This window comes from Pinus tabuliformis, chromosome 1_1 (genome assembly GCF_031772625.1).
Source record: "Pinus tabuliformis cultivar Carrire ecotype Pingquan chromosome 1_1, CPIR1, whole genome shotgun sequence".
Classification (NCBI taxonomy): Eukaryota; Viridiplantae; Streptophyta; class Pinopsida; order Pinales; family Pinaceae; genus Pinus; species Pinus tabuliformis.
This window is the reverse complement of record NC_142297.1, coordinates 503,847,745-503,864,756: the sequence shown is the minus strand read 5'-3', so window position 1 is coordinate 503,864,756 and position 17,012 is coordinate 503,847,745. Positions and strand designations below refer to the sequence as shown.

The window sequence follows — 17,012 nt, the reverse complement described above, 5'->3', positions numbered from 1 at the left end:
AATCAATTGCCATGTTCATAATAGGTTGTTTTCCCATCGTCGCAAGTTGTTCATACTGCAGATGGATGAAACAGGTCACCGACTCAAAAAGTACCATGGTCAGCATCATCAGGTCATCACTTGCAGGTGATTGATCAAATGTATTGGTACATTGTCAGGGAAAGATGGAAAGAGAGGGAGTTCTACCCTCATCGACTATTTGCTTAGTCAAACTTTTGTGGTCCAAAAGCTTTCAAGTGGAGAGGAATGATCCAGGAGGATTCTGTTGATACATCACATAGGTGTTCAAGTGTCGTCGTCAGTATTCAGTGTCGTCGACAATTTAGTTCAGCTTCAACAATGTTGGTTATGGATCAGGTTGTATAGGTAATGTTATGGTTTCATGGCGTTCAGTTGAGATGGTTTAACGCCTGGTTGTCAACATGAGTTCATCGACAATTCCGCCAGGATTGGTCAATGACATGTGTCATGTCGTTGCCTCGTAGGATTTGGGTGTTGACAAAGGGATATCGTTGCAAAGGCAGCTGGTGTCGATGAAATGTATATGTTTTATGTCACATTGTCGACAAGTTCGTCATTAGGCGACGAATGATTGTAAATGGGTGATCAATTATTAAAATCCTAATCCTACATCTAAAACCTTAAACCATGCATTAAGGTATCTAAAACCTACCTAAATCTCTTACTTATCACATTCAAATCCTAATGCTAAGACCTAAACCTATGATTTACCAAAACATGTATTAATCCTAAAGCCTAAGTCCTAACTATACACCCTCGGACTATTCATTTTACATTCAAAACATTGTAAAAACCATAACACAGGCCCTAAACCACCAAATAACCATCGGGACAGCTAACCATGTCAGAGAGACATGTGATCAGAGCAGTGATAACCGTCGGAGGTTAACGTGACAGTCAGGTTATAAAACCACAGCAGAGATTGTAACATAACCGCAGGACATGTGAACAAATCGACGGACAGGTTCTAACCATGGTGGATAGGCTCTAACCGTGGCAGAGATTGTAACATAACTGCAACATGTGAACTTGTGGTTAACCGCCATGACCTAGGGTTGGAGTCTGGAAGCCGCACCGTCAGCCGAGACCGCCGGGAGGCAGTTGTCACATGCAGAGTCGGCAAGCGGTTCCGAAACTGCTGGAACAAACCTACAACCGTGTCCATTTGCGGTTTGATTGCGGCCTATTCACATGGACAGTTAACTCCTATGCATTGTTTTTTGACCGCCAGCATATCCAAAGTTTATTTTGGGTTTTTGCATTGAGTTTTGGTGCTATTCTAATTAAACCACCATGTAACCAATACCTAAGGTGTCATTTTATGACAAGACCTTAACTCAACAAACCCTAATTTCAGCTTATGCATCCCTAAACTCAGTCTTGGGAGTTAGAATGTATCTGAGGGCTTTTAAAAGGTGGATTTTCCTTCATGGATGAAGGAGAGTGGTTTTTGACTTTTTTCTTATAGATTCTAGAAGTCATAGGCAGTTTTGTTTTCAGTGTTACGAGATCATCCGGAGTCGGAATTGGAATCCCTAAGAGGCATTGGAAAGTTAGTTCAAAGGGCTATCTGATGACAGTGATCAGATGTGCCTGCGTGTACATTTAGACTGATCAAATCTCTGTGTAATCAACACCTTCTGTTCATTCCTAATAAAAACGGTCGCCCATCTTGAAAGCGGACCCGGAGACGTAGTCCATTAGGGGCGAACTCCGTCATGAATTTTGTTGTCTGGTATTGCTGTGTTTTTACTGTTTCCACTTATGTTATGCATCTTTATTATGTTTAATCAATTGTCATAAAGTCTTCTTATCAAGCAGTTTTCCTCGATTTCTGCACTTTCAGCTAACATTCAAATCATTAATGGTTAATCAATTCTATATCAGTTTTTTAGTTTATGATCATTTCAGATCAAAGGGCTTTGTTACAGTTTTGATAGCAAATACACTAAAGGTCACAAGTGTGCTGAGAAGAAATTATTTTACATAGATTGTGAAGAGGAGGAAGAAAAGGAACAAGAAACGTCAAAAGAAGAGGATATACACCATGAATAAACCCTAGAGAAAAAAGAAATGAATTTGACCATATTTGTTATGCATTGGCTGGAATTACCACTCCTCAAACTATCAAGATAGAAAGGCAAAAGAAGAAAAAGGTAATAGTGTTGATTGATTCAGGAATTACCCATAATTTTATTCATTGTAAGATAGCCAATGAATTGAATTGCTTCCTATATCCAGCACCAGAGTGTCAAGTGATGGTTGCAAGTGGAGGAACCATAAATTGCTCTGGAAAGTGCCATAATATCAAGCTATCCATGGGAGAAAATGTATTAAATAACGCAATGCTTTCCATTCCAATGCATGGTGTTGATGTTGTACTAGGAGTCCAATGGCTACAATCCTTGGGTACAATAGCTTTTAATTTTCAAGAAATTTTTATGAAATTTTCTTTAGAAGGAACGGAAGTTGAATTAAGGGGTATCACAGGGAAATTGGGAAAGATAATCAGCTCTAATGGAATGACAAAGATTCTAAAGAAAGAAAAACAAGGCATAATTGCACAATTCTGTTCACTAGAGGTTTCCACATTAAAATCATCTATTTCTCCAGATCTCCAAAAAGTCTTGGACAATCATTCCAAGGTATTTGAGACTCCCAAAGGCCTCCCACCTATTCATGATCATGATCATGTTATTCATTTGATTCTAGGAAGTGTTCCTCCAAACATCAGGCCTTACAAATATCCCTATGCCCAAAAGAGTGAAATTGAACATATGGTTGTAGAAATGCTAGAGGTTGATATAATTCAACCTAGTCAAAGTTCTTTCTCTTCTCCAGTAGTATTGGTTCACAAGAAGGATGGACATGGCGCATGTGTCTAGATTATAGGGAGTTCAACAAGCTCACTGCTAAAGATAAATTTCCCATTCCTGTCATTAATGAATTATTGGATGAATTGCACAATTCAATTTACTTCACCAAGTTGGATCTTTGTTCAAAATATCATCAAATCATAATGAAGACTGAAGACATTTTGAAAACGGCATTTAGAACTCATGAGGGTCATTATGAATTTTTGGTCATGCCTTTTGGCTTTGCCAATGAACCTTCTACATTTCAAGGTTTGATGAATTCCATTTTCAAACCCTTCCTTAGAAAATTTGTGTTAGTATTTTTTGATGATATACTAATCTACAACAAGTCTTGGAAGGAGCATGTTCAACATGTTGATAGGGTGCTCAAACTATTGGAGGAGAAACAATTACATGCAAAAAGCTCCAAATGTTTCTTTGGAGTATAAGAGGTGTAATATCTGGGTCATATTGTATCTCATGAAGGTGTTAAGGTAGACCTTAGCAAAATTAAAACCATTAAGGAATGGAAAATCCCCACATCCATAAAGCATCTACGAGGATTTCTCAGGTTGACAGGGTATTATCATAAGTTTGTTAAGAATTATGGGAGAATAACAGCCCCTCTAACAACATTATTGAAGAAAGATGCATTTTCATGGACTCCAGAAGCAACAAAAGCCTTTGAACATCTTGAAGAGGCAATGTGCCAAGCATCGGTCTTACTACACCGGACTTCACAAAAACATTTATTGTTGAATGTGATGCCTCAGGAAATGGAATTGGTGTTGTTTTAATGCAAGAAGAAAGACCCATTGCTTTCGAAAGTCATCCAATCAAAGGAAAGTATTTACACGAAGCTGTTTAAGAGAAGGAAATGTTGGCAATACTACATGCACTTAAGAAATGACAACCCTACCTAATGGGAAGACACTTCAAGGTAAAAATAGATCATGATAGTCTTAAATACTTTTTAGAACAAAGATTATCTTCAAAAGAGCAGCAAAAATGGGTCACAAATATGTTGGGTTATGACTTCGAAATCATCTACAAAAAGGGAAGCAAAATGTTGTGGCAGATGCACTCTCAAGAAAGGATGAGGATGTGGAAGAATTTCTTTGCACCATTTCTATTATCCAACCAGATTAGGTAAACGAAGCAAGGGATGAATGGAAGAATGATGAAGAAGTGTGGGCACTCATTCCAAAGTTACAACAAGATCCCAATACATCTGATACGTTTAGCTGGAAAAATGATTCGTTATGGTACAAAGATCGGTTATACCTATGTAAGAATTCCTAACTCAAACAAAATATTCTTAGGGAATTGCACACCTCTCCTTTAGGAGGGCACTCAGGATTTTTAAAAACTTACCACAGGGTTAAGAAGGAATTTTTTTAGGATGACCTTAAATCAGATATTTAAAAGTTTGTGGCGGAATGTTTGGTTTGCCAACAAAATAAAGTTGAAAAAATTAAGACCCCAGGTCTATTACAACCTTTATCCATTCCAAGACAATGTCGGGAGGAGGTTTCAATGGATTTTATCACAAGTTTACCCAAGTCCGAAGGAAAGAGTGTTATCATGGTGGTAATTGACAGAATTACCAAGTATGCACACTTTTGTGCATTATCTCATCCATTTAAAGTGAGTACATTTGCTACTACATTTATGGAAACAATTCAAAAGCTACATGGAAACCCAAAGATTATTGTAAGCGATAGAGATCCCATTTTAACTGGAAATTTTTGGACATAATTATTTTCTTGTCTTGGTACTCAGTTAGCTCATAGCTCATCTTATCATCCTCAATCTGATGGGCAAACTGAGATAGTAAATTTTTTTTTGGAAGGATATCTTCATTGCTTTGTATCTGATAAACAGACACAATGGGTCAAATGGTTGCCTCTGGCTAAATGATGGTATAACACTTCCTTCCATATTCCAACAAAAATAACCCCATTTATGGCACTTTATGGATACCATCCACCATCCATCACATCATATTTAAGAGAAAATTCTAAGGTTCAAGCAGTGGAAGATCACATCGAGCATCAACAACAAGTTCTCCAACTCTTAAAGGATAACCTCACTTTGGCGCAAAATAGAATGAAACAACAGGCAGATCAACATTGCAGTGAAAGAAGTTTTGATGTAGGTGATTGGGTATTCCTACGGCTACAACCATATAAACAAATGTCCCTATAAGAAGGATATTAAATTATCACCAAAGTATTATGGTCTGTACAAGGTGTTGCAAAAGATAGGTACTATGGCATACAAATTGGTTATCTAGGTTGAAACATTCTTCCGAGTGCCGGATGTATAAGCCTGCATTATTGTAAAAATAGGGCCCTCTCTCAAAAACCCAAGCCTTATCTTCCATATTCAAGAAAATTATCGTAAAGAAACCCTTCAGTCCTAATCTTAATTCATTTCACCCTTGGGTTGCCATTTATGTTGTATCCAACATTGCAACTCCTTCTCAGTAGGCCAACTACCTATGAACTTATAAATGAAAGCATGGTCTTTCATTCTTTTGCAATGGTCTTCCATACATTTTAAAGGTATAACAAATTTGGGGTTTTGAGTAGCTTTTGGAATGCACATTCCCCTCAAGTTGGCTTGTCATTTCGCACCTATAATAGGAAATTGTTGTGAGGTTCCACTGCCACTAGGTCGATCACGTTTGTCCACAATTTATGTTGATTTTCCTATCACAACGTGTCTGAAGGACGAGTGACCAACCCCCCTATCAAGACACTCGTCCCTATGCTTAGCGAAGACATCAACTCTGGAAACACACTTATAAACCTTGCAGAGTAGCGAAAATTTCTCAAACCCTACCACTCATAATCAAAACTCACCACCTCATTTTTTCATTCATCAACCTATATAATTCATTAACATACTTACCTTCAAAATACAAATATGATAATTTTTCTTTAATTACTTTTCATGTGGTCCTTTTATATTTACTTATATAAAGGTTAATAAATTACTTAGCAAACAACTTGGATTTTGAAAATCACAACTAAAATATTGTAATTTATTTTTTTAAATACAATCTATGTAATCACTAACTTGTAATAATGTCAAAATAGTTATATAAGTGAATAAAAAATAACAACTAAATAAAACCATATTTTAATTATTAATAAGGTTGTATTAAATTTACAAAATATTAAGAAATCAAAATTTATAACTTTTTTTCATGTAGATGTAATTAATATGATATAAATAATTATAAATAAAAATCAATATAGTTTTAACTTAAAATCTACAAATTTTTCATGTAGATGTAATTAATATAATATAAATAATTATAAATAAAAATCAATATAGATTAATTTTAACTTAAAATCTCTGAAAACATTTAAAAAAAATATCTATTTTAAAAAAAACTTAAAACAAAAATTTAATCATTAAAATATATACATATATAAATATAATTTTAATTATCAAACGAAAATGTATCAAATTTAAACCAACCAATAAAAAAATATTTTATTTTGATTTTTTCATTATTAATTATTATTTAATTATAATTGAAGTTGATTACAGCTCATTTGAACTTCAACCACATGAAACCGAAATTTCATAGAACATACACTGAGTATATTAAAATGTTCAAATTACTCAAGTTAAAATTTACCGATTTACTAAAACATGAAGAAAGAAGAGAAAAACTATAAATAAAGAAAGAAAAGGAAACTTGAAAAGCACCTGTGAAATTTACGCACGGACTCCAACCCCAGTGCGTTCGACCGCCTGCCAAGATCTTCAGACTCCGACCGCAGTGCGCTCGCCCGCCTGTCAAGATCTTCAGCGTCACACCGCAGTGCGTTCGCGGACTTGTAAAGATCTTCAACCTCACACCGCAGTGCGTTCTGTTAGTTCAGAGTATACATAAGATACAGCAGATTTATATTCAGAGATTTAGATGGCAAAGAATAATTTTAGAGACAGAGATATGGAAAAATAGTAGAATATATAAAATAATCATTGGAAAACAGAAATCACTTAGCATTACTGTTGGGTATTTTATTTTTTAAATGGGGAAAATACCAAAAACCAAATATTCAAACACACAGAGGCAGTGCTCTGTTTTTACTTTACTCCAGGATCTTTTGTGCACAGAAAGACTCAAAAAATTTCACAGAGAAAACAGAGTAATTCACCACCATTAAACTTTCTATTCATTAAAAATTGATACAAAGATTTACCACTGTAAAATCCTTTTTATATTCACTGCTGTGAAAAATAACTTACTGCTGTAACAAACGTTTACATGAGCTTACTGCTGTAAAACAAAATTCACACAGGCTTACAAAATTTCACGCTCCACCATTTCCTTTATGCAAAACCACACATGGTTTTTGCTATTCCTCTGTTTTACAATTCCTTACAAAACATTACCAAATACATTTGTGCACTGCTGTGCATTCACCCTCTGGTTCATCTTCTTCTTTTTCCGCACCATCAACATTTTTCACTGCTGTGAATACACATATATTTTACCTCCCGTGTGCTATGCATATTAAAAGTCAACACTAAGAAAAATATTACATACGATTTTTTATTTAATACATGCCGTATATAAATATATATAAAAACATATATTATAACATGCCCATGCTCATATTAAAAGAGCCTCACCAAAATCTTGTACCAATCATTAAATTCTTTTACCTACGGCGGTCAACCATAAGCCTTTTACTCCACGCAAAACATTGAATTGATGTGGGTTCGTATGCAGCTCCAGGTGATCAACGACGGAGAACACGGGAGCAAATCCAACGGTGGAGAACAATATCGGAAGACCAACAAGTGCTGAAAGTTAACCTCCGAGATTCTTACGTTGCGTTACGTCAGGGGTCAACCACGCGTCAGCTCCATATTTTCTCGGAGCTCCTTCCCGGATTATTCCTTCGTCGGCAAATCGTTCCGAGAAAATCTGGTGAACGGTTTCTGGCTTGGTTCACGGTTTCTGGTGGTCTGCGTTGAAATTAGATTTCAACACTCCCCTTTAATTTCAACAGCTGGGCATTCGGTCATACCGAGACACTTCCTCAAAAATTCAAAGCTTTTCTGATCCAATGGCTTTGTCAAGATGTCTGCAACCTGTTCCTGAGTCCTGCAATGTTCTAGGACAATTTCTCCATTGTTCACTAATTCTCTGATGTAGTGAAACCTTGTATCAATGTGTTTCGTTCTCTTATGAAACACTGAATTCTTTGACAATGCAATAGCTGAGCTATTGTCACAAAAAATCACTGTCGCTTTTGCCTGTTCTTGGCCTAAGCTTCTCAACATTCTTCTCATCCACACTGCCTGACAAGCTGCTGCTGTCGCTGCCACATATTCAGCCTCTGCTGTAGACAATGCTACAATGGACTGCTTCTTAGAAGCCCATGAAATGGCTCCTGAACCCATATTAAAAACATAACCGGAAGTGCTCTTCCGATCATCTACACTTCCAGCCCAATCGCTATCTGTGTACCCAACCAAATCTGAATGTTCTGAGGCATGATATAGAATTCCAAACATTTTGGTACCTTTGACATACCTCAAAATTCTCTTTGCTGCCTGCCAATGTGCCTCCTTTGGCCTCTCCATGAACCTGGAAATTAAACTAACAGCATACATTAAATCAGGCCTAGTTGCTGTTAAATACATAAGGCTGCCCACAATACTTTTATACAAGCTAGGATCAAAATCCTTGCTGCTGTCCTCTCTGCTGAGCTTTAATCCCATTACTGTGGGAGTGATGGCTGCCTTGCATTCTTCCATCTTAAATCTGCTCAAAATTTGATTTACATATCTTGCTTGAGATATAAAAATTCCTTTTTCATTTTGATCTACTTCTATGCCTAAGAAGTATCTCAACAAACCCATGTCAGTCATTTCAAATTCATCCTTCATGACTGATTTAAAATTCTCAATAAGATAAATATCATTTCCAGTGAAAATAACATCATCTACATACAAGACAACAATTAAAATTTTACCATCCTTTTCCTTGATGTAGACTGTGGGTTCTCCTTCACATTTGTCAAATTCATTATCCAATAGATATGAATCTATCCTGCTGTACCATGCTCTTGGCGCTTGCTTCAGCCCATAAAGAGCTTTCTTCAATTTGCACACTTTGTGCTCTTCACCTTTCTTCTCATATCCGAGAGGCTGTTCCACATAGACCTCTTCCTTTAACACTCCATTTAGGAATGCTGATTTCACATCCATTTGGTAGACTTTCCATTTGTTTTGAGCTGCTATGGACAGCACTGCTCTCACGGTTTCCATTCTTGCAACCGGGGCGAAAGTCTCCTCATAATCTCTCCCATACTGCTGCTTGTAGCCTTTGACAACCAGCCTTGCCTTGTGCCTTTCAATCTTGCCTTCAGCATTGCTCTTGGTCTTGTAGACCCATTTCACACCAATGACTTCTTTGCTTTTTGGTAACTCAACCAAATCCCATGTTTTGTTTCTCTCTATGGCATTCATCTCCTCATCCATAGCTTCTATCCATTTCTTATCTTTAATAGCTTCTTCAAAATGAATAGGATCATCAACATGACAATACAAGGCAAATAAGGAATTCATTCCTTCTTCATAAATTTCACTTAGATTTCTAAACTTCTTACCTCGTTCACTTGGTGTGCAAGTGCTTGAAGATGCACTTGAATTTCCTCCTTGTGGTGTGCTTGGAGAAGCACTCTCATTGATCCTCAATGGTGTACCTTGCTGTCCTTGTGTTGGCGCTGTTGTTTGGGGATTCATTTCAGCCACCTTCTCTTCATCTTCATTATGAGACAAACAGTTCTTGACATTGACTGTTTTCTCTATGCTTCCATCCCAAGCTTCTTCCTCAATGAATTGAACATCCCTGCTTACAAAGAACTTCTTGGTAGATGGAATGTACAGCCTGTAGGCTTTGGATTCATCACTGTATCCAATGAAGATGCATTTCTCCCCTTTGCTGTCCAACTTCCTCCTTAGCTTATCTGGAATGTGTGCATAGGCCACACACCCAAAAACTCTCATGTGGGTGACTCCTTGCTTTCTCCCACTCCATGCCTCTTCTGGCACTTTGTTCATGACTGCTTTTGTAGGACACCTGTTCAATATATAAACTGCACAATGTACAGCTTCAGCCCAATACTCATTTGGCAAATGCTTTGCCTTCAACATGCTCCTTGCCATCTCCATGATGGTTCTGTTCTTCCTTTCAGCAACTCCATTTTGCTGTGGAGTGTACCTTGCTGTAAACTGTTTATGTATTCCATTTTCTCTACAAAATCTTAGGAATTCCTTGGAGATATATTCACCTCCTCTATCAGTTCTCAAAACTTTAATGTGCAGCCCGCTTTGGTTTTCAACAAATGCTTTGAAGTTTTGGAATTTCTCAAAGACTTCACTTTTGTTCTTGAGGAAATATATCCAAGTCTTTCTTGTAAAATCATCAATGAATGTCAAGAAATATAGGCTGCCTGCTAATGATGGAGCTTGCATTGGTCCACACAAATCTGAGTGGATAATCTCTAAGGGTGTCTTTGCCCTTATACTCTTCCCTGATGGAAAACTTTCTCTATGTTGTTTTCCCAAAATGCAGCCTTCACATAGGCTGTCCGGTTTCTCTATCAATGGTAATCCTCTTACCATTCCTTTTCTGCTCAATAAGTTTAGACCTCCAAAATTTAGATGCCCAAATCTCAAGTGCCATAACCAGTTCTCATCCTTTGGCACGCTTTGGAAGGCCTCTTCGGTGACTGCTGCCATTTCCCTTTTGTTCTTCATGTCTGCCCTGATCCGGAGAGGGAACATCCTGTTCCTTGTCATCTTCACTTCAGCAATGCATCTTTTGCTGGGTGGTATATCCATGATGGTGCACACATCATTTTTAAAGAAAACATTGTAGCCCTTATGGACAAGCTGTCCAATACTCAAGAGATTACATCTCATTCCGGGGACATAGTATACATCTGCTATGGTTTTCCTTTCTCCTTGCTTTGAAAGTATTTTTATTTCTCCTCTTCCCATAACAGACACTTTACTATCAGTTCCTAGTGTGACTTCTGATTTCACATTTTTATCTAGGGCAGAAAAGAAGGCTATGTTTCCGGTCATATGGTTGCTGCAACCTGAGTCTAAAAACCATATGTCCTCACTATGTGCTTCAGCCATGTTACAAGCTAACAGGACATTTTCTTGACTGCTGTTTTCTCTTGTAACATTTGCATTTTGTCTGCTGTTCATATCATGCTGTTTCTTTCTACAATCACTAGCATAATGTCCATACTTTTTGCAATAATAGCATTGAACATTAGATTTATCATACCTTTGTCCTTGAGCATGATGTTGTCCTCCTTGTTGGCTGCTGCCTTGGCCTTGGTTCTGATTTGGATTGTTGCCTCTTCCTTGTGCATTTGATGAGTTGTTCCTTCCACCTCTATTCTGGCTTCTGCCTCTTCCTCTTTTGTTTCCTCTGCCTTGACCTCTGCCTCTTCCAAAGGACATCTAGGTCTTGAAGGCTTGCTCAAGAGATGAGTTTTCATTCCTACTCAACCTCTGCTCATGTGTTATCAGTGATGCATGCAGCTCATCAACTGAATAGCTTGAGAGATCCTTTGTCTCTTCAATGGTGGTGACTATGGCATCAAACCTTGAGGGTAAGACCCTCAATATTTTCTCCACAATTCTTCTGTCTTCAATGGTTTCTCCATGAGTTCTCATTTGTGTGATTACACTAATCACATGAGTGAAGAATGAGTCAATGTTATCTGACTCCTTCATGTTCAAGTTCTCAAAATCCTTTCTCAGCAATTGTAGCTTTGCTGTCTTCACTCTCTCCATGCCTTGATAGGCTGTCTTGAGGGTTTGCCATGCTTCATTGGCTATCTTAGCTGCTGCTAACCTTGGAAACATACTCTGGTCTACTGCTAGATACAACAACACACGGGCTTTTGAATCTTTCTTCCTATTGTTCTTCAGCAGATCCTTCTCTCCTTGAGTTAATGCATTGAACTCAGTTTCATCTGCTGGTTCTTCAAAGCCTTCTTCAACTATTTCCCATAAATCTTGGGAAGCAAGCAGAGCTGTCATAGTTATTGACCAGTAGTCATAGTTCTTCCCATTAAACTGTGGGAGCTGGGTGTTAAACAAACCCATACCAGTGCTTGTGCTGGCCATTCCTTGACTGTGTATTTAAAACACTGACTGTCTCTTCAATAACAAACAAGATAACTATGAAGAATACCTGAATCCTTTGTTGTCTGAGTCTTCTGTCTGCCTGAGAAGTTTTGCTGCAGCAACAACCTTCTCCCTTCAGCTTCTTTAACTTTTTTAAAGAGCCTAAGCCTGCTCTGATACCACTGTTGGGTATTTTTATTTTTAAATGGGGAAAATACCAAAAACCAAATATTCAAACACACAGAGGCAGTGCTCTGTTTTTACTTTACTCCAGGATCTTTTGTGCACAGGAAGACTCAAAAAATTTCACAGAGAAAACAGAGTAATTCACCACCATTAAACTTTCTATTCATTAAAAATTGATACAAAGATTTACCACTGTAAAATCCTTTTTATATTCACTGCTGTGAAAAATAACTTACTGCTGTAACAAACGTTTACATGAGCTTACTGCTGTAAAACAAAATTCACACAGGCTTACAAAATTTCACGCTCCACCATTTCCTTTATGCAAAACCACACATGGTTTTTGCTATTCCTCTGTTTTACAATTCCTTACAAAACATTACCAAATACATTTGTGCACTGCTGTGCATTCACCCTCTGGTTCATCTTCTTCTTTTTCCGCACCATCAACATTTTTCACTGCTGTGAATACACATATATTTTACCTCCCGTGTGCTATGCATATTAAAAGTCAACACTAAGAAAAATATTACATACGATTTTTTATTTAATACATGCCGTATATAAATATATATAAAAACATATATTATAACATGCCCATGCTCATATTAAAAGAGCCTCACCAAAATCTTGTACCAATCATTAAATTCTTTTACCTACGGCGGTCAACCATAAGCCTTTTACTCCACGCAAAACATTGAATTGATGTGGGTTCGTATGCAGCTCCAGGTGATCAACGGCGGAGAACACGGGAGCAAATCCAACGGTGGAGAACAATATCGGAAGACCAACAAGTGCTGAAAGTTAACCTCCGAGATTCTTACGTTGCGTTACGTCAGGGGTCAACCACGCGTCAGCTCCATATTTTCTCGGAGCTCCTTCCCGGATTATTCCTTCGTCGGCAAATCGTTCCGAGAAAATCCGGTGAACGGTTTCTGGCTTGGTTCACGGTTTCTGGTGGTCTGCGTTGAAATTAGATTTCAACATTACCTAACAGTTCTAGACTTTGGCTTATTTTCTTTGGCAAGAGAAATAACAAGCCTATACCTTGGCTTATTTTCCCTGGCCAGAAAAATTACAAATTTATAGAGAATTTAAAATCTTCCCTGAAGATTTAGAAACTAATGGTGGTGTAAAAGGATCCAGAATCCTCCCTGAATTTGGCTTCACACTTAACATGTTCGCCCGCCTATCGAGATCTTCAGCCTCCCTTCGCAGTGCGTTCGCCCGCCTGTCAAGATCTTCAGCCTCCCACCGCATTGAGCTCACCCGCCTGTCAAGATCTTCAACCTCCGACCGCTGTTCATTTCCCCCGATAAAATTCTCCGACTGCTGTTCATTTTCCCGCCCGAAATCTTCATCCTCCGACTGCGATTCGTTATCCCCCACAAAATTCCCCGAATGCTGTTCGTTTTCCCCGTCCAACTGTTGTTCCTTTCCCCGCCTGAAAACTTCAACCTCCCATCGCTGCTCGTTTCTCCCCTTAGAATCTTGGGCCTCCACTTGCCGTTCGTTTTTGCCATTAAAGCTTTCATTTTCCAAGTGTTGTTCATTTCTCAGCCTGAAATCTTTACCCTCCACCTGCGGTTCACCCAACTCCTCTTCACACAACTTCAAATCTTTAAACAATTCAAATTCTATTGAATCGCTGTGAGGAGCTTCGGTGCTTGGTATTCGAAGATTAGCTGCCTGTGCCAACCCCCTTATGCTCTTAAGACTGCAACATCCAGAAACCCGGAGATGCACCAAAGATATCAACGTTTCAGCACCTGGCAACTCCCCCACTGCTTCACACATTCTCATGTCCACTTCTCTAAGTTTTGCTAGACCACAAAACCCTGTTATTTGCTTCAATGCATGACACCCATTCAAGTCCAGCAATATTAGTGTTGTGGGCAATGCTCCAACCTCCACCAGTTCTGAACAATCGCTGACGTCCAGCTGACGAAGGTTGGGGCAAACGCCTTCCGCAAAAGATAATTCCTTTATTCTTGTACCGTGCAGGTCTAACTGTTTGAGTCGAAGAAACATGCACTTGGGAATAGCACAGTCCAACAATCTGTGCTCACTCTCATGTACTGATGCATCTTTTCTCTCAACATTTTTCACCCTGCCAAAGGGCACTTCCAGCAGCGGACATTTAATTACTTTTAAAATTGTAAGACTCTTTAACTCTCCTAAACTTGCTGGTAAATACTCAATTCTTCCACAATCTATTTTGAGATTTGTCAATTGTTTCAACTCTGCAACTGAGGCCGGCAAACATTTCCAAATACCGCCAAAGAGTGTCAAGTGCCTTAAGCTCCTTAGCTTACCAAGCGAAGGAGGCAGCATTGCCATAGAGGATTCCTGGAAGGATACTCTAATAATTTCCAAGCTACTTAAGTTTCCAATATCACTTGGCAATTCTTTAAGTTTTGCATTCCACAAGGAGAGTTTTTCCAGGGACCACTGCTGTGTGACCTGAGGAGGCAATACTTCCATTATCTGACAATCTGAAAGGTCTAAGCTTTCTAGCGTTCTGATATTTCCTAGAGTTTCCGTACTGAGGGTCAACTTGGAGCAACCCTTCAAAGAGAGATGTTTAAGTCTAATTAAACTCCCGAAAGATTCCGGCAGCGTTTCCAAACGGGAGCACCCATACAAGCTAAGATACTGGAGGTTTGTAAGATCCCCAAAAGAGTTTGGCAGCCTTTCCAAGTCACAGCTACCAGTCAAGTTAAGATGTCCGAGGTTTGAAAGATTCCCAATCGCATTCGGCAGTAACTTCATGCTTACACGCATTCTCAAATGTTTCAGGGAGCGGAGAAGAAAGAATTCTTCTGGCAATGCTTCAATAGCGTATCCCAGTTCAATCTTTTCCAGGTGCTTCAACATCCCAATGGACTTCGGCAACTGTAAATGGGCTACATCGATATTCAGCTCTCTTAACTGCATAGGTGCCTACAGTGAATTGTTCGTTTTAAATTTAAAAACCTCTACTTGCTATGAAAGGAGAAAAATGCACACAATCTTTTAATCACTGAAAAGAACCATAACACTACACACAAACTTTTAATTACCGAAAAGAACCAGACCGCAACAAAAGAAGTACCTCACTGTCACTCTCCCACAGTGTTTCCAAGTGGATCTCGCCGCCAAAGATTTCTAAAACTCTCAAGTTCTTTATTGGAATACTCGAAGGCAAAGAAAAGTAGCGACACGGCCGATCAGAGGAAACAACTTCTGTGCACCCAACACGTGAGGAAGAAGCAATTTCGGAAACACTTTCCGAGAACCCATGTGAGAAAGATACAGTTTCTGAGTCCTGACACACCTTCCGAGTCATATGACGAGATCCGCTTGACTGAAGAGAAATCCCACCGGAGCCATAGAAGATTTGACAATCTGAAGTGATTGGATATGCCTTCACACCATTCACCTTGAACTCTCAGCAGCTGCAAACCGCGCAGATCAACAAAAGGATTGCCGATTTCCAGATGATTTTCCAACGCAATGCCTGATGTTTGTAAGTTAATTCCGCGTACCTAAATTGTTTAGGGAAAACTGTTAGAAACAATAATAATTCAAAAGATGAAAAACAGATTAAATTGACCATAAATTTAAGAACACTAACCGAATGTGTAGTGCTTCAAACAGTACATACCGATGATTGGTGGGACACATTACAGAAGGCGTTGTCTGTTAAGCGCCAAAGACGAACCTTAGGTTCTTTCACTGCCAAAGCTCTCCCCAAGTCTCGAAGATGAGAATGCATTCTTATACAGTTTCTGTGGTCGACCTCTACGAGATACTTGTTCTCTAGGTTCCGAAAACCGATGGATCCTTCCCAGTTAGATGCGTCCCATATTTTGATGGCCTTCTCTCTGTTTTCTCCTATGAAGAAACAAGCAATGTCCAAGAAGATCTCTCTCTCTTGCTCATCAAGGCTATCAAAACTAATTTTAAGTCTGCTTTGCACATCACTGGGAAGTACTTTGGATATTTTTTGTAACAGGGCTCTCCAATACCCCAAGTCCTGGCTTTCGGAGTAAAGATGAGCCCCTATCACTTTCAGAGATAACGGCAATCCTTGGCACTGATCCAAAAACTGGTTAACAACTTCTTCAAATCCTACAGCAGGGTAAGACTGTTGTAAAGCGTGCAAGCAAAAAAGCTCTCGAGAATCTTCTCTATTCAGACCTTTCAGATTATAAATGGAAGAGCTCTTCATTCCACAGCTTTTAAGAAGAGCCTTATTGCGAGATGTAACTAAAATTATGCTACCTGAACTAAGGGTGTCCTTCAGCGGTGAAAATAATGCCCACAGCTGCTCAACAGAATCCACATCATCAAGAATTACGAGAACTTGAGAAGACGGGACATGACATTTTAACATCGCTATGCCTTCATCAATGCTATTCATCATCTGAGCCTGTCCAGTCAAGTCCTCATAAAGTTTACTTTGCAAGGATGTTAAAGAACCCCGAGATGCAGCTTCTCTCACGTCAAACAAAAAGCAAGATCGATCATACTCTGATCTCTTACGGTTAAAGAACAGTTTCGCAAGAGTCGTCTTGCCAACTCCACCAATGCCTGCTATTCCTGTAATCTTGACTTCCTCGCTGTGATGTTGTGACAACACAGTCCATTCAAAATCTTGTAGCTTTTCATCTAACCCAGTTTGATATGTGGCCACCTCCAAAAGGGGTTTTCTGGCCCTCTTCTGCACCAAGTGCAAAACCCTATCCACGAGCTCCCCCTCGTCCCTGATTATTT

At 38.8% G+C, this 17,012-nt stretch overlaps 1 protein-coding gene across 3 annotated transcripts in view; it reads right to left on the bottom strand.

Moving 5' to 3' along the window:
• The window catches only part of LOC149213980 (uncharacterized), a 28,262-nt gene that overhangs the window by 10,540 nt on the left and 710 nt on the right, over positions 1-17,012 (bottom strand). Inside the window, exons 1-3 of one of the 3 annotated variants that reach the window (XM_089392173.1) lie at positions 15,349-15,730; positions 13,524-15,197; positions 6,603-6,766 (exon numbers count right to left, since the gene is read on the bottom strand). In XM_089392173.1, coding sequence (XP_089248299.1) covers positions 6,603-6,766; positions 13,524-15,197; positions 15,349-15,582 — 2,072 coding nt within the window. In that variant the 5' untranslated portion in view covers positions 15,583-15,730. Of the gene's footprint in view, positions 1-6,602; positions 6,767-13,244; positions 15,198-15,348; positions 15,782-15,900; positions 17,003-17,012 lie in introns of those variants that run through there. The other 2 variants (XR_016250878.1, XR_016250879.1) reach the window with 2 other exon arrangements.